This window comes from Mus caroli, chromosome X (genome assembly GCF_900094665.2).
Source record: "Mus caroli chromosome X, CAROLI_EIJ_v1.1, whole genome shotgun sequence".
Taxonomy (NCBI): Eukaryota; Metazoa; Chordata; class Mammalia; order Rodentia; family Muridae; genus Mus; species Mus caroli.
Genome location: NC_034589.1, coordinates 40623497 through 40640150, shown reverse-complemented (window position 1 = coordinate 40640150; position 16654 = coordinate 40623497). Strand labels below are relative to the sequence as shown.

The 16654-nt window shown below is 41.4% G+C and overlaps 1 protein-coding gene across 3 annotated transcripts in view; it reads right to left on the bottom strand.

Moving 5' to 3' along the window:
* Window positions 1–16654, bottom strand: part of Ocrl (OCRL inositol polyphosphate-5-phosphatase) — a 54152-nt gene that overhangs the window by 22498 nt on the left and 15000 nt on the right. For all 3 annotated transcript variants that reach the window (XM_029473237.1, XM_029473239.1, XM_029473238.1), the window contains exons 5-14: window positions 12414–12524; window positions 11911–11997; window positions 11202–11322; window positions 10953–11114; window positions 9245–9346; window positions 7855–7969; window positions 6607–6723; window positions 6325–6512; window positions 4413–4524; window positions 1600–1709 (exon numbers count right to left, since the gene is read on the bottom strand). In XM_029473237.1, coding sequence (XP_029329097.1) covers window positions 1600–1709; window positions 4413–4524; window positions 6325–6512; window positions 6607–6723; window positions 7855–7969; window positions 9245–9346; window positions 10953–11114; window positions 11202–11322; window positions 11911–11997; window positions 12414–12524 — 1225 coding nt within the window. The remainder of the gene's footprint in view (window positions 1–1599; window positions 1710–4412; window positions 4525–6324; window positions 6513–6606; window positions 6724–7854; window positions 7970–9244; window positions 9347–10952; window positions 11115–11201; window positions 11323–11910; window positions 11998–12413; window positions 12525–16654) is intronic.

Sequence of the window (16654 nt, the reverse complement as noted above, 5' to 3'; positions counted from 1 at the left end):
AGAATAGAGCTTTCTCTTCTAAAACTGGACTTTCATGGACACATCAATTTTTTTTTTTGATACAGATGAACTAACATGTACAACACATATAAGCATGAGCACAGAATAGTCCACAGAAGCTCACAGTCAGCTATTGGATGTATCACAGGGCCCCCAATGGAGGAGCTAGAGAAAGTACCCAAGGAGCTGAAGGGATCTGCAACCCTATAGGTGGAACAACAATATGAACTAACCAGTACCCCCAGAGCTTGTGTCTCTAGCTGCATATGTAGCAGAAGATGGCCTAGTTGGCCATCAATGGGAAGAGAGGCCCCTTGGTCTTACAAACTTTATATGCCCCAGTACAGGGGAATGCCAGGGCCAAGAAGTGGGTGTAGGGGGGTAAGGGGAGCACGGAGGGGGGAGGGTATAGGGGACTTTCGGGATAGCATTTGAAATGTAAATGAAGAAAATACCTAATAAAAAATTGGAAAAAAAAGAATAGTCCACAGAATACTGAGGGCAAGGAAAATGTATTCATCATTCATTCAAATTAGAAAGGCCTTGTACATTTGATCTCCTAGGTGACACAAATATTCTTCATCAGTAGCTTTGGAGCTCCATCTTAAGTGGCAGAAATCAAGCAAAGTAAACAAGATCCCTCACTGTCCCTTTTCAATTGTGGACTGGCTCCCTGGGTACATGGGACAACCCTTTGTCTGCTGCTGCTAATTCCCCTATTCCCCACCCCTACCCTATCTAATGATCTCAGGGTTTGCAGGAGCTGAGTATGCCCATGGACTCTTTTGTCTTTCAAGTTCCTGAGTCACCTAGGAAACTAGGAAAAAGAAAGAAACATATGTGGTGGACAGGCAGGTAAGCAGGATTTCCTGACAGGGTCCCTTACTACTTTTCTGGGGGAAATGAGGAATCAAAGGGACTCCAAGGCGGAGTTTCCTTTTACCCCCAACAACAGCAGCTGTAAGTCCAGACATTAGGATTTCTAAGAGGTCACCAATGAATTATTTTTAAAGACTTTTAAAAAAATTCATTTATGTGTACATATAAGCAGGTGCTATCAAAAGCCAGGAGAGGGTGTCAGATCCCCTGGAACTGGAGTTATTGAACTTGGGTCCTCTGCCAGAGCACTAAATATTCTAGCCACTGAGTAATCTCTCTAGGCCCTAACCAATGGATTCTGGTGTGTTCTCAGGACCAAGAGTAACTGTGCTAGAAGAACTGCTTATGACTCTTAGTTCTCACCTTCTGGTATCCAAAGTTAAGTAGCAGAGGAGGAGTGTGGGGGAAGGAGCTAAGAGCATCAGCTAAGAAGGAAGGGTAAGATTAGGGAGGCAAAACTCCAAGCTAGTGTGCAAAGTGATGGAACCAGGGTGCTGGAGGCAGCTCACAAAGTGTCACCAGCCCTGACATCTAATTAATACTCTCCCAATATAAGCTCAGTTTGAAATACTCTTCTGTAATAACACTAAGCCATTCGATTTCCTTCTCTGCATATGGAGTGATAAAAACACAGTTCCTAGTCTGTCAGGAGAGACATGGAAGGACATAGAAAAGGGATGAAGCTTTAAGCTTTCTGTGAGAACATTCTCATCACTTTACCTGGAATCCCATCTGTCAGTTTTCGAATCATATTTATACGTGGGAATGAAATTGATTTCCCCTTCATTGAAATCTGCAAAAGCTTTTTTCTGTGTGCGCTGAATGTTTAACTACAGATAGAAAGAAACACCACATAAACAGATCAACGTAAGTGATAGGTTGACTAGCCACGGTTTCCGTCCTAAGTATTCAGTTCTACAGCCTTTCAACCATGGAAAAATACAGATAAGATTTCTTATCTTGAATGTCAACATTGCCATAGCATCTGAACTTGCCTTCTAATAACACTTATTAGCATACTGACATTTATTCCCAGTGTGGTCAGGATAAAATTATGGAAACATGAATTCAGAATAATCCCACATTACGTAGACCTGAGCAGGAATAGTCTTACATAATTATAATTATAACAAAAAGCACACAAACCTTGAAAGGATAATTTTGAGAGCAATTTCAGCAAATAATTAATGGTTCTGTTCTTAATGGGTGAGTTGGGGCTACAGAGATGGCTCAGTGGTTACGAGAGCATACTGCTCTTTCAGAGGACCTGGGTTTGTTGGATGGCTCCCAGCTACCTGTAACTTGAGCTCTGGTGGAGCCCCCCTGCCTTCTGGCCTCTGTGGGTACTGCATTCGCGTACTGCCCCATACTCACACACGCACATACACAGTGAAACTCCTGTCTCCACCTTTCCCTGTCAGGGCTGGGGCTATGGGTGCACATGGCCATGCTTGTTTTTTTTTTTTTAACTCAGATATTTTTACCAATGTTATATATGAGACTCAGAATTTATTTATCTCAATTGTACCCTTTCTGCATGCAAGAAAAAGGGAGAAATACAAACAAATTAGCCATTCAACTTCAGTGTAAAGGTAGATAGCTACGAAAGGCTCACTATAAAAACTACTGTATTGCAAAACTCCTGAATTTTTACTGTCTTTAAAGGGCAAAAAAGCTCTCGTGAGGATTTAAAGCCATGTAAATCAAGTCAAGACATTGTCTTTCCTTTTAAGAAGCATTTACATTCATCCCAGTACCATGAAGTTCTGGGTCCATAATCAAGGGAAGTGAAGTCAGCATACCAAAGAGGTATGTACACACGTTTACTGTGGCACTATCATAACAGCCAAATATAAGGAACCAAGAGAAGTGCCTGCTAATAGTGACTAGATAAAGAAAATGTGACACACACAAACACATAGTATTCAATCACAATGAATGAATTACTGTCATTTGCTGCAAAATGGATGGGGTAGACAAAATCAATGCTAAATGAAATAAATCAGACATAGAAAGACAAATGGTACATTTTAGCTCTCAGGCGTGAAAACCAAAAGAAATCAACCTGAATGGAGAACACTGATCATCAGAAAGTGGGATATGAGGGGAGGTTGCATAAAAGCAGGCTGGATGATTTCAATGGCACTGGAGATCTCCCCACAGCAGTACATGGATTATGCAAATGTTCCACCACTGAGCATCATCCCCCAGCTCCAAAAAGCTGGATTTGATTATTGTATTCTCAATATACTTGCTGATATATCACAACAAACACAATAACTGTGTGCAATTAATATGTATTAACCAAATATGAGAGGACATGAAGAAACATTCATTTTTATGGCCAGTACCTATATTCCATAACAAATTATTTTTATGATCAAGGTGTGTTGACACCTACTTGCAGTGCCAGTATTAGGAAGAAATGGAAGGAGGCCCATAATTTCAAGGCCAGATCTACACTAGACAGCTGGTTCTAATCTAGGATAGGCTTTATAGTGATATTCTAGCTCAGAAAGAAAAGATAAATGTATGAAATCCAATTAATTTACCAGGTTTGCACACCAACATAGTGGCTTATAGACATAGATACTAGCTTCTTGGCTATCAGCCTTTGTCTGAGCACTACATAATCAATTGCTTTCCCACAAGAGGTTCTGTTGTTCTTCTTTGTTTATATGTGGGTAAGTGTCCACGTGGGAATGTGCAGACATCAGAGGGTGACACCAGGATGCTTTCTTCAGTCACATCTCTACCTGATCTTTTGAGACAGGTCCTCTCATTGAACAAGGCGCTCACTGTTTGGACTAGGGTGGTTGGCCAGTAAGCCTTTGAGATACACCTGTCTTCATGCCCCAGAGCTCAGGTTATGGACATACGCTACCAAGCCTGGACATACGCTACCAAGCCTGGCTTTTACATGGGTGCTGAAGAGCTGAACTCAAGTTCTGATGCATGTGCAGCAAAGACTCTATCCAAGGAGCCACCTTCTCAGCCCTTTACCCTGGTGTTAACATCAACAGCTGACTACCAGTTAACACCGACTTATCACTCACTTCCTATTAGATTATAGCTTGTGCCATTCATTCCAAATCAACCTTTTTTCTCAGTTTTCCAGTCTCTTTTATAGGGCCTCCTTCCCTCTTTCATCTCCAAGCTGTTGTCCAGCCTGCCAAGCAATCATAGAACAATTTTCTCCATTTGATTTGCTAAACTCCATCAACACAGCAGAAGGCCAGTTTCCTCTAGGAAGTATTCTCCAGTTAACGTCACCCATTCTCCAGCCCATGGATACAAATCTCTGAAATCTCTGCCTGATAATGACTTCCTAAAGGAATCTCAAATTTGCTTTTTGTCACCCACATTATCTCCAATGAATCTTAGCACCCAATCAAGGCACTCCAAATCTCTTTATCCCCAGACACCATATTGTGAAAGATAGTATGACTTGTCATCTCTTTCTAGTATAAACCATGCCTACCATGTGTCTATCTTGTAATTCTAACAATCTCGGCCACTGAAACATCACTTACCTGGTCAAATTTCAACAGCTTATGAAGCTCATTTTTATTAATAAGACTTTTCACCTCACTGGCATCAGGCATGCAAAGTCTGTAGTTCAAGTCTCCCAGCCAAATGACAACACTGAGGACCAAGAAATAGATTAGTACAGACTAGCAATAGATTAGACTAACAGTAATTAAGATTAAAGTCAATCAGAGGGGGAACTGAGAGAAGAAAATGGGTAGCTTACTTTTAAGGATCTATTTATCACTGACAAGAGGCTTAAACTATAATTAATTCTTTAGTGGCAAGTACTGCCAATACCTAGGAAAGACAAGAGATTCTAAAATACCTGGGAAAATAAGCACAACCACATCAAAGCAAATGAAAATACATAGTCTCCAGCCAGGCTCTGGAAGCCAAGGAGTTAACAGACAGAGGCATGCAGCTTGTTTGCTGGATTAGCTTTTGTCTGGCTGCCTGCCAGACCTCTGGGCAAAGAGAATCTTAATGCGTCTGCTTCCCAGAGCCCTGAGGTTTTGTAGCCTCTTTGTAGGATGGGAATGACTGACTGAGGCCACTAGGAAAATGAAATCCTAGATCTCTACTCTAGCCAACCTGGCACCTAAATCCTAGTCACCTAGTCACTGTAAGTTCTCAAAGGCAACAGCAAAGTTTTGGATTCTTGAGACATAAATTTATGAATTGCTGGGGTCTTCATGGGTCAAAAACTTCAAGACCTTGACTTTGTTCCCGTGAAACAGAATTCTCTATGATCCCAGTTTTTGTGACAATATGGGCACACTCAAATACCACTATTGTACCCATTCTTCATTCTGTCCCCCCCTACACCATTCCTTCAATGACCCTCTACTTCTGTCCTTCTCAAGGCTCATTTTTACAGACCCACCATTGTCACCCCTCCATTAAATCACGACAACCATTAAAACGAATTATGTAGATCTGTGGACATAGACAGAGTTGGACACAGAGATATATAGGGCAGTATGCTCTCATATAAGTATGCGTGTCTACATATGTATGGAAAAAAATCTAGAAGAGACTGTCCAGTGAGATGATACATGTCTCCATATCCTTTTAATCTTTTAATAGATGCACTTAGAATATGCAAATAAAAATAACTTTTATTTAGCCCAATGCATTCAAATCATTAATGTATGATTAATATTTTGCAAATTAGGGTGTTCCACATTTTCCCCGTGCAAACTTCAAAATCCAATCCAGATTTTGCTTACAGATCTCTCAGTTTGACTAATGACTTTCAAATACCCAACAGCAGATGCTGGCTATCACATCAGACAGCACAGCTCTGGAAAGGTCCACCCCCAAACGACAGCCAAAGACAGTCAGACAGTCTCCTATGGAGAGCAGGACTGGCTGGGGAGAAAGGAAGATAAATAAAGGACTCTAAAGCATGCTTATTCATTTTATCTTTTGTTATTATATTTACAGTGAACGTTTTTTGTTTGAATTAAAAAAAGGACTCTAGGCCTTTAAAGGCGTGGTAGCCCACACCCTTAATCCCAGCACTTGGGAGGCAGAGGCAGGTGAATTTCTGAGTTCAAGGCCAGCCTGGTCTACAGAGTGAGTTCCAGGACAGCCAGGGCTACACAGAGAAACTCTGTCTCAAAAACAACAACAACAACAACAACAACAAAAAAAAACACCAAAAAAGAACTCTAATTTGCAGATTCCTCCAGTGTTATTTTAGAAGCTACACTAATAGAAACCTTTTTTTCCTCCTAATGCCCAACCTAATTTCCCTGTCTCAATGAATCTGTTATTTCTAACTAACACTCTCTTCTTTGTGACCCAAATCCCTAAATGGTAATCTCTCACTCTTCACAGCTCTATAGCTTTTTACCCTATTTAATCACTGTTCTATCCTTATCCAAAGGCCACAGAGAGGTAGCTGCTTACTCATGCTTCATGATGTTCACTTGTGGGACAGCCTGATTGGGGACAGAAAAACTCATTCTTGCGCAGATGTCTTTATAATCCTGATTCCTTCGTTCGAACTCTTCCACGTGGGCGGCCAGGTGGGAATTGACAATGCAGAAAGTGGTGTTGTGGAATACAAATCTCACAGCTACCCCACCTTTGTTTCCCTGTTAGACAAAGTATAATGTTACTTAGCACAAGGAGCAAGTGAATTTTGCATAGCTATAAATGATAATCAAATTAATTGCCAAAGGAACTCACCATTTTCCCCATGATTCCAGTTCCAGCTGTTTCTGTAGCAACATCTCGGATGTATTGACACTGATCTTTTCTGGCAAATATAAGAAGCATCATCCCCACAAGGCGGACCAGCTGAACCTATGAATTCCAGGAAGTTACTAACAGCTACCATAAGCATCCCTTTCTGCTGCATAACTAACTTTCTAGGATGACCAACAAGGTGATTACTAATTACAAACCTACATTTGCACCCTCTAATTTCTAATAAGACCCCATAAATTGGAAACTAAGATTCTCTGTGGAAGCTCTAGTCTGGCTTTGATTAATAAGAGTTAAAAGCCTTGAGGGATAGTGTATAAGTCTCAGTTTTTCTCTCTCCCCCTTTTCTCTCTGTCTCTGTATCTCTCTGCTTCTATTTATCAGTGCTGAGGATCAAATAGAGAGCCTTGAGCATATAATACAGCTATCTACCACTGAGCCATATCCCCAGTCTTAGACCTCTAAATCACACTGTAGCCCATCGAGAGTATATTAAAAGCCCAAATAGTAGTGTATAAGCCATTATCCCAGCTTGTTCCCCTTCCCTCCTAAAGAGCAACCCTTTGAATTTTGATTCTTTTTAACCTAAAGTTGAGTGAGAGAACTGTAACATCCTCAAGAGTTATGCTACCTACATAAACTGTTCAAAACCATAGGTTACTTTGAGCTTGGGATAGTAGTCTTAAGAGGAAAATAACTCTCCTAGTAGCTAAATGCCCCTAGCAGATATCTTCTAAAGACCACCAATTGGACCACCTTGCTAAAGCCAAGTTTATACTTGACCTACACACCAGTTGAGGATGTGCTGAATTCCCACACGACTGCTACTCTTGCTCTGAATCTAAAGTGCACTCTCTGCACCCCACATACTCCATACTGCTTCTCTTGTAGGCATTGCATTCTGGCCATGTCAGAGGACAATCTTATATTTTTATTACACAGACAGATCAGTTAGCTTATATTTAATTACTTGGATTACTAATGCAAAAACAATAAGTTGATTTCTTCCCCAAACCATCTAAAGGATGAAAATGCATGACCAGAAAGCTTATGAAATTTTTTTCTCAGAAGTCACTACAGCAGATTAGTCTCATAAAGCACAGCATTTCATATGGAGAAGAAGCCAATTATTTAAACCTTTTGGAAGAGGTTCAGTTGATGGACTAACTCCCAGTGAGGCCTACTTCATTCTATACCGAAGTGAGAAGCGAGCGAGCGAGTGCAGCTTACTTTTCTATACTTGGCCTTCGAAGGCAGCCCCCGTTCCACAGCCAAGGACCACTCTTGCTCTTTCACAGACTCGAAGTAGAAAAAGGCTTCGGTGCTCAAGTCCAGCTCTTGGAATCTGAGGGAACAAATAGATGCAGGCACTATACACAGCCACAATTTTCTTTGGCTACATCCTTTTCCATTTGCTGAGACATTAGAGTAAAGAAGAAAAAAAAAAGAATACGAGATAAATTTTATAAAAGACATGTAGGTTTTCTAAAGACTCTCCATAGGTTACAGAAAAATGAAACAATAACAAACATTCCTAGGGCCAGTGGTGAACCTTGTCTTTTCCAACCTTTGGCTAATCACTTTGAGCACTGAGCTTATCTGTTCCTGTGATGAGCAGTTCACGGTTCCTTTTGACCCACAAATTAACCCGCACATAGAGTGCACAGCAAGTGTTTACCAAACACGGTTTAGAACAAATATGCAGATCAAGGCTAGGGAAATGTCCCAGTCAGTAAAGTGCTTGCTAGATCAAGTGTGAGGACCTGAGTTCAAACCTTAGCATCCGTGCAAAAAAGCTGTCTGTGCAGGCATGTGTCTGTAATGCCAGCACCGGGGAGCAAGGGATGGGAGGATCCATCTCTAGGGGTTCAGTGAGAGACCCCATCTAAAAAAATAAGGTAGATAAGGCCTTTCCCATAGAAGTGGGTGGCAGCTAAGGTAGGAACTCATATCTGGCCAAAGTGCTGAGATTTAGTGATGGCGAGCACTCTGCCACTATGGGCCATTTCCATCACACTCAGGGAACACCTTTAAGAGGGTATGAAAAGAATGTAAGAGCCAGAAGATGGGGACATGTTCAGCAAAAAGAAACTTGTAGATGACATCGCCATTGTTCCCCTGAACTCGGTACAGCTGCACAGATTGGGCTCGTAAACATTTCATCATGGGCACAGGAGGAGCCCATGAGGCCCTACCCCTCCCTAAGGGACAACGGGCAGTTGAAGGTTGCTGGTGGAAGAGGTGTCACTTTCTTTGGTGGGAAAGCCACTGCTGAGTTGCTCTAGTAAATAGTCTCCCATCCATGTTCACACAAGAAACTCCAACTAACCTCAGCGGCTCGTACATATGAAGAAGGCATGAGTGCAGGCAGGGAGTTTTGGGGGAAGAAGATGATGGGGGTGTAAACAACTAAAATTCATTATATATGTAAGCAAAATGTTTAATAAAAAGGGGAAAGGAAATAAGATGGAGAGTGATTGACCAAGACACCTGGTAACCTCTGGGGCTCACATGCACACACCAACACGTTCACACACAAACACATACACACAGATAAGAGGGGGCCCAAGTCATGTCACACTAACACCAAATATAGGAGAAGGAAGGTCCAGAAGTTTACCCAATGCAGTAAATATCAGGAGGATTTGGATCACAGTTGAGCCAAGGTTCTAAGCTGCTGTCCGGAGACTGACCGTTCACATTCCAAGTTCCAACAAAAAACCTAATAACATTACAGCAAAAAAATAATTTAAAAACAAAGATCAAGGATAAACAAACACAATACTGCTTTTATCACTTCTATGGTCGGGTATTTTGATTAACATAAATCTTCAAAGTGTTTTGCTAGACACCTAAGAAAAGAATTCTTGGGAGCCAGGACTCCAGATACATATGTAGCAGAGGATGGGCTGATCTGATATCAATGGGAGGAGAGGTCCTTGGTTCTGTAGAGGTTTGATATCCCAGTGTAGGGGGATGGTAGAGCGGTGAGGCGGGAGTGGGTTGGTAGGTGAAAGAGCACCCTCATAGAGGCAGGGGGAGGGGGAAATGGGAAGGGGGGCATTGGCGGATGGGTAACTGGGGAGGGGGATATCATTTGAAACGTAAATGAATAAAATAATTAATAAAAAAGGACTCTTGCATGTATAATATAAAGGCATGGGTTGATTTTCTCTTCATTTACATCAACGGATCAACAAAAGGAACTAGGTCTATATTTTAAACAAACACAACTGTTTTGGCCAAATTTTCTTTCAATTACATTCCATCCAAATTCATTAAGGGAGAGCTTTAGGTTAGGATGGGGAAGAGCTATCTTGGTGCTAGACACAGTCCAATATGGATAACTCTTCTGTAAGGAACTATAGCTAAACTAAAACAAAAACAAAAACAAAAGCAAAAGCAAAAGCAAAAGCCCTCACTTCTCAAGGATCATCAGGACAACTCTGGGAAATATTGATGAGGCAGATAATATATGAAGCAGGAAAGCAGAAGGGATGGCATATATGAGCAGCGTGCAGAATATGAGGAAGTAGCTGGGCGTGGTGGCGCACTCGGGAGGCAGAGGCAGGCGGATTTCTGAGTTCGAGGCCAGCCTGGTCTACAAAGTGAGTCCCAGGACAGCCAGGGCTATACAGAGAAACCCTGTCTCAAAAAACCAAAAAAAAAAAAAAAAAAAAAAAAGGAGGAAGTGCAGATGTGTTTGAACGCGGGGAAATGATGCCTGGTGGGATACCATACGGGTATCTTGGATTAGATGGGATATTCTGTTCATGAATAACACACTGGGGATACATGCCACAGCTCATCATCTCCCCTTTCTACCAGATATATCAGGGTCCAGAAAAGGTGATATAATAATGAGCAATGGTGACATGAAAACTAAAAGGAAAGAATTGAGGACAGACTGTCCAGAGGATTGAGTGAAACTTTACTTGATTTATCAAAGCAGTAAATTTATATGTGGTAGTAATGGTAGACTTTAATTTTTCAATACTGGCTAGACAAAGGTTCAGCTGGCCCGATGAGACACATACTTATTTACTGAAGGCATTACAGGCCAATTTTCTATTATATGTGAGTTTGATTTCTCCTCTAAGCATGGATAGAAATATTAGTAGACATGGTATCATTAGCAGTTAGAAAACTGAAGGGAAGCTATAGCTTATGTATGATTTATGATATATATGTTTTTAAGCAAGCATAGAGCCTGAGTCAGATAATCATTCCCTTATACTGTGCTTTCATTCTTAATGAAGCTAACATTTTTACAAGTCAAGATTGTTGTGCCTAAATGCTTAGACTCAGTGAGTAGAAAACAGACACACCTGAAAGACTGGATGTTGACATATTCTTTCTCTCGCTTTGTGAGGATATGTTTAATGAGACCCTCTCGCTGCCCAGTTTGGGTGTTCGGCACAAATAGCTTCCGCATGGTATTGGTCACTTTGGGCTGTTCTTTGTTTGAAGCTTCCTTTTCACACGAAAGCCTAGAAAATCAACCATGGATTCCAAAGGAAAACTGGCTAAAATGTAAGCTGCTTAGAGGGCGGAGTATGCGGCAACAGAGGACTTACATTCTAGTCGATGAAGAAGGTGGAGGGGGCGGTTCCCGATGAATCCCTGTTCGGGGATTTTGTGTATTCATTTTCTTATCTAAATCCAGAGATGAAAAATTATCTTCAAATCCAAGCAGCCCTGAAGGATACAAGATCCAAAGACAAAGTGGAGATAAAGAGACCTTCCAACATAGGTGAGGCTTTTATTTACTTCTGACTGGATCTAGGTACCACAGGTATAGTAATCATTTATATTAGGGTAAGACTCACATTCATTCCAGAAGCACTGACACACTAACTGTAATGACAGACTGTTATACCAGTCTGGAACCTGAATAATACAAGCCAACATTTATAGAGGGGATTATATATCATTTGCCTTCCTCACATTTCAATAACTTTCATAAGGTAGGTACCATTAACATTTTTTTCTACATTGTATTGAAGGAAACAGAAGCTCAGAGATGAGTCACTCAAACAAGATGACATAATTAGTAAGTTTCAGACTTGCCATTCACACCTACGTTGTCTGGATGTGAAGTCTGCACGTAAACTTCTTTTTCCAAGTAGGCTCGGAAAGAGCTACCCTACCACAGAGCGAATCAGGAGTGAAGTCCAGGGCCACGGAGTCAATGGTTACACCACCCAACCAATTCATCTGAACTAATACTATCTACCGGCTCAAAAACCGTCATAGCAACCAGAGATGAAAGAGTCTTTCTAATACCTGAATAAGCAGGTTTATCCATAGTGTCTAATTTCTGGTACCAGCTAGATGAGTCTTTTTGTTCTGGAACAAGAAGCTGTGACTGAGCTGGAAAGACAAGACTTAGGTCAGAAACTGGGAAGATCATCATTAAACTACAAACCAAAGCTATTCATGTCTTCAGAGACCTTGAATGCATAGTCAGCAGAATTCCCAAAAGGACTAGAAGAGACTAAGGAAGGAAATACCAACAGCTCTGAGTCATTCTGGGGCAGAAGGAGGGGACTACAGGCTGCAGTAAACTACGTGCCATGCCACTGACTCTCTTTTTAAAGCTGGATAGACTTGTTCCTTAATCTATCCCCGGGTTCTTTCCTGAAGGGAAAAATAAAGAGCTATCTGAGCTCAAGGGGCAGGGTAGTGGGAGTGGAGCTTTGCTAATGGTTTACCTGCCTTTGAATCAGCATATCAGCATTTTACTCCCATTGAAAGTGTCGAGAGGAAATTGTTGAGTTTTGAGTTACCTTCCTGAGCTTCGAGGACCTCTGAGAGGAACTTCAAACAGCGTTCTTCATCAGGAATTTCAAAGTGGCGCTCTCTGGTCCAGTCTCCCTGTACCCGAATTTTGCAGCCACCTTTAAAAAGAATGAAATCCACAAAGCCCTAGCTATGGGATACAACACTTTATCAATACCTTATTGGGATAACAATCTCAAACTTTCTGGTCAAAGGGAGGTCCAGATTACAAATAGTCCAGACCCTTAAGAAGGAGAACATGTAGAAGAACAAGGGCTCTGGTATTGTAGTGGTGGAGGGAATGAAGCAGAGAAGAAACCCTACAGGAAGAGTACTCTGTGCTGATGAACTGTGTCAACGGGCAGACTAGCAATAGGCACACTGAATCATAGCTAGCTGCCTATGTCCCTATCTCTCAGCTGTCAATGTAGGGATTTCTAAGTTCTAGCAAAAGATAAATTCACAAGTCACCCTCCTTCTATCCCCACACTGTAAATGCCTACCATTTAAGTTCAGATTGCATAATACTTTAAGGTGTGAAGGTAACATAGGAAGTCACTCGGTCAGGTTCAGAGTAAATTAAATTTACAAGTTAACTTTAACAATGTGGGATTGGCTTCATGTGTTCTGAGAAGACATACCTATTCCTCATTGACACAAGTGAAAAATACCACAGGTATCTTGAATAATCTTGCAAATCTATCCCAGAGTTGGGTGGTTTAAAAACAGTCAATTGAGAAAGAATAGAATTAGAAGCAAATGTACTGGGGCTGGTTACTGAGGCTGGAGAGATGGCTCAGCAGTTGAGGGCACTTGATGCAGATGACTGAAATTTGATTCCCAACACCCACATGTTAAACCACAACCTTCTGTAACTCCAGTTCTAGGGCATCCAATGCCCACTTCTAGCCTCTGTAGGCACTAAGGGTGTACATGGTGCCTATACATAATGCATGCAAACACCTAGATACATTAAACATAATAATACCTTTTAAAAAAGCAAACTTACCAAGGGTTTAGCTTTCTTTAATTATTAAAATAGCACTTTTATTTTATATGTATAGGTGTTTTTGCCTGCATGTATGTCTGTGCACCACATGTGTGCCTGGTGCCGTTGGAGGACAGAAGAGGCATTGGGTCCCTCTAGAGCTGGAGCTACTTTGAGAGGTCTAGGAATTGAACCCAGGTCCTCTGGAAGAGCAGCTAAGCCATCTCTCTAGCTTTAACTTTTAAAGGGTACAACACATGCTCTCCTGTTTTCTGATGCCCTAAGATTATCACCTCACTCAACTATTTAGTCTTACTTTATAATTTACAATCCAGGAAGCCTATGTATTTGTTTCTATTCTTATTCTAATTGGTTGATTATATACATTGTTTTTCCTGTGTCCCTAAAGCTATAAGCTTAGTCAAGGGGGAAGACACATATACACATTATCCAATGTTCTCTACAGTCTAGAGTAACCAATGGCTTCAGAGCTGTCTGGGATTGAAGGGCTTTCCATGTATGATTCAAGACTTTTTATATTAGGATGGAGAAAGTCCTCGGTTAGCGGTCACTCTCTTGGGGACAGTGATGGCAGACTTCAGAGCTAGAAGGCATTTAATAAATGGCTGGGGAACAGGACTTTTTTTTTTTTAACACTTAAAATAATAAGGAGAAAATAGAATTAAAAATCCTAGTTTACATTGATAATCTAGTTCTCAATTTTGGTTATGTTTTTCTTATATTTTAAATCTCTTTTGTTTCCATCTTTATAGAACATAGTGTTTTTAAAAAAGATTACTGGTCAGAATGATAAAAAAAAAGGATGAAAATGGAGACAAATGAAAGCCAACCAAAAGGACCAGAGATAAGATACTTAATGGGTGGGGGGGATCCACTGTACAGACAAGAATGAAGGCAGGGAGACAAGTGTCAGTTAGGAGCAGCACTAAAGATACTTGGGAAGTTTCAGGAGCGGACTCCTCCCTTCCTCCTGTCAGTTAGAATCAAAATAGGTAAGACAAAGCCATCCCCATCCGATACAAATTTGGTACAAGGACATTTTCTCTCTTTTCTACAATTCTTGAAAGATATACTTTAGTAAATAAAAAGCACATCTATTTAATGGCCAGAAGATTCCAGAAATTGTTTGCAAATTATCAATGGATGCTTTCTTAACGTGTTGCTAAAAAGATACAACAAATTATTCAATGATCCACTTTTCTCTTCCCCTTTCTTCCACCCTGTCCCAACTCTCAGCCCTCTGTGGGCAGCAAGCAGTCCTATATCTTTCACTTCACCTGACATTCTTTGTATCCCTTGGTAGTTCTTAACCATGGCTTCATTACATTACTAGAGATCTCTTTATTTGTGTGTGTGTGTGTGTGTGCATGCACGGTCATCTCTGTTGTTAGGCTTCAGGATCCATCCATTCTGAGTTTTTTTAAAAAAATACATAGGGTCTTTCATTGACCTGGGACTTGTAGGGTAGTATAGGGTAGCTGACTAGTGAGCCCCAGGGATCTAGTTGCTTCTGGCACCACCTCTTTTTTTGTCTTTCAAATACGGGTTCTGGGGATCAAATCTGTCCTTATGCTTGGACAAAAAAGCAGTTTACCAACTGAGCTATCTCCCCAGCCCTAGAGGTGCTTTTTAGGGCATACTAATATGTGTGTCCCACCTCACGACAATAAAAACAGACTATCTGGAGAGGAAGCCCAGAAATGTCTCACTATGTAGCCCAGGCTCATTTCAAACCTTTGATCCTGCCTCAGGCTCTTAAAGGATAGAATTATAGGCACCTGCCACTACACCTGACTTCACTGGTAATTTAAGAAAAATACTTGTTAGGGATTCTAACATAACTCCATTATAAATCAGAGGCAAGTGCAAACTGACTAGTTTCCAAGCAGGTTACTTCTTCCGCAGACTGGATTTTAATTCCTGGTCTCAAGTGATCCCCCTGCCTCAGTTTCTCATGTATTTGAGACTATAGACAAGCACTATCATGCCTGGCTTAAATATGATGCAGTTCAATACCTCCTATAGACTACTCCCTCTCCATCTCTTGTCAGGAAACTGCTTTCTTCTGAGGCTCATTCACTGGGCTATACCATCTTCTCTTTCTTCCTCTACAGGACCATCGCTCTCTACAAACCTCAGAGTTCAGAATCCAATGCCTACTACATAAGACTCTACTTCCACGCAAATGCCTGCCATTAGTCATTCTCACTTAAAAATTGGCACAGAGAATCCAGTTGCCACCTTCACCTTCTTCACCCAGTGGCCTTCCCACTCCACTTCAGCCTCCATTGCCTCACTCCCTGCAGTGACTCCTTCAAGAATATCCTAGATTTTTCCATCACAGAAGCACCATCCCCTACCATGCAACATAAATCAAACATTTCACTGTGACTAGTAGTCCTCCCAATATACTTGCTCCTTATCTTTTCTGTAATTGTTTTTGACCTTGAGAAACCTTGGCCCCATTAATCCCTTCTTTTGCCATCCCTGGAACCCTTCTTGCTTTCACTTCCCCCTTTCTCAAACAGATGTCATCATTATTGTCTGCTGCCTTACCTTTGGGCTCCCACAGCACCTATTTGGCTAAATTCCAACCCACAATGGTCCAACTAATTGCCCTCTCCGTGCTTCCACCAGAGCAACCAAAGGAAATCAGCACAAAGTACAACATACATATTGCGCTGGTTTTATGGTATGAGATGTTAATTTGACAAAAAACTATAGTAATCTGAGAAGAGGAAACCTCAATTGAGAAAATGCTTCCAAAAGGTCAGGGTGCAGGCAAACCTGTAGAGCATTTTCTTAACTAGTGATTAATGTAGGAGGGCTCAGCCCACTGTAGGCGGTTCCACTTGGGCTGCTGGTCCTGGGTTCTATAACCAGACTGAGCAAGCCACAGGGAGTGATCCAGTAAGCAGTACCCCTCGATGGCCTCTGTATCAGCTCCTGCCTCCAGGTTCCTGCTCTGTTGGAGTTCCTGTCCTGACTTCATGATGGACTGCGATATGGAAGTGTAAGCCCAATAAACCCTTTTGTCCTCAAGTCATTTTTTTTGGTTATTGTGTTTCACTGTGGCAATAGTAACCCTAACTAAGGCAAGTTGGTATCAGTGTAGTAGGGTATTGCTGTGACAGACCTGACCATGTTTGGGGGAGGATTTTGAAAGGATTTTGGAACTTTGAGCTAGGAAAGCCATTGAGTGTTGAGAGCTCAGTGGGCTGTTCCGTGGGAGCTTGGAAG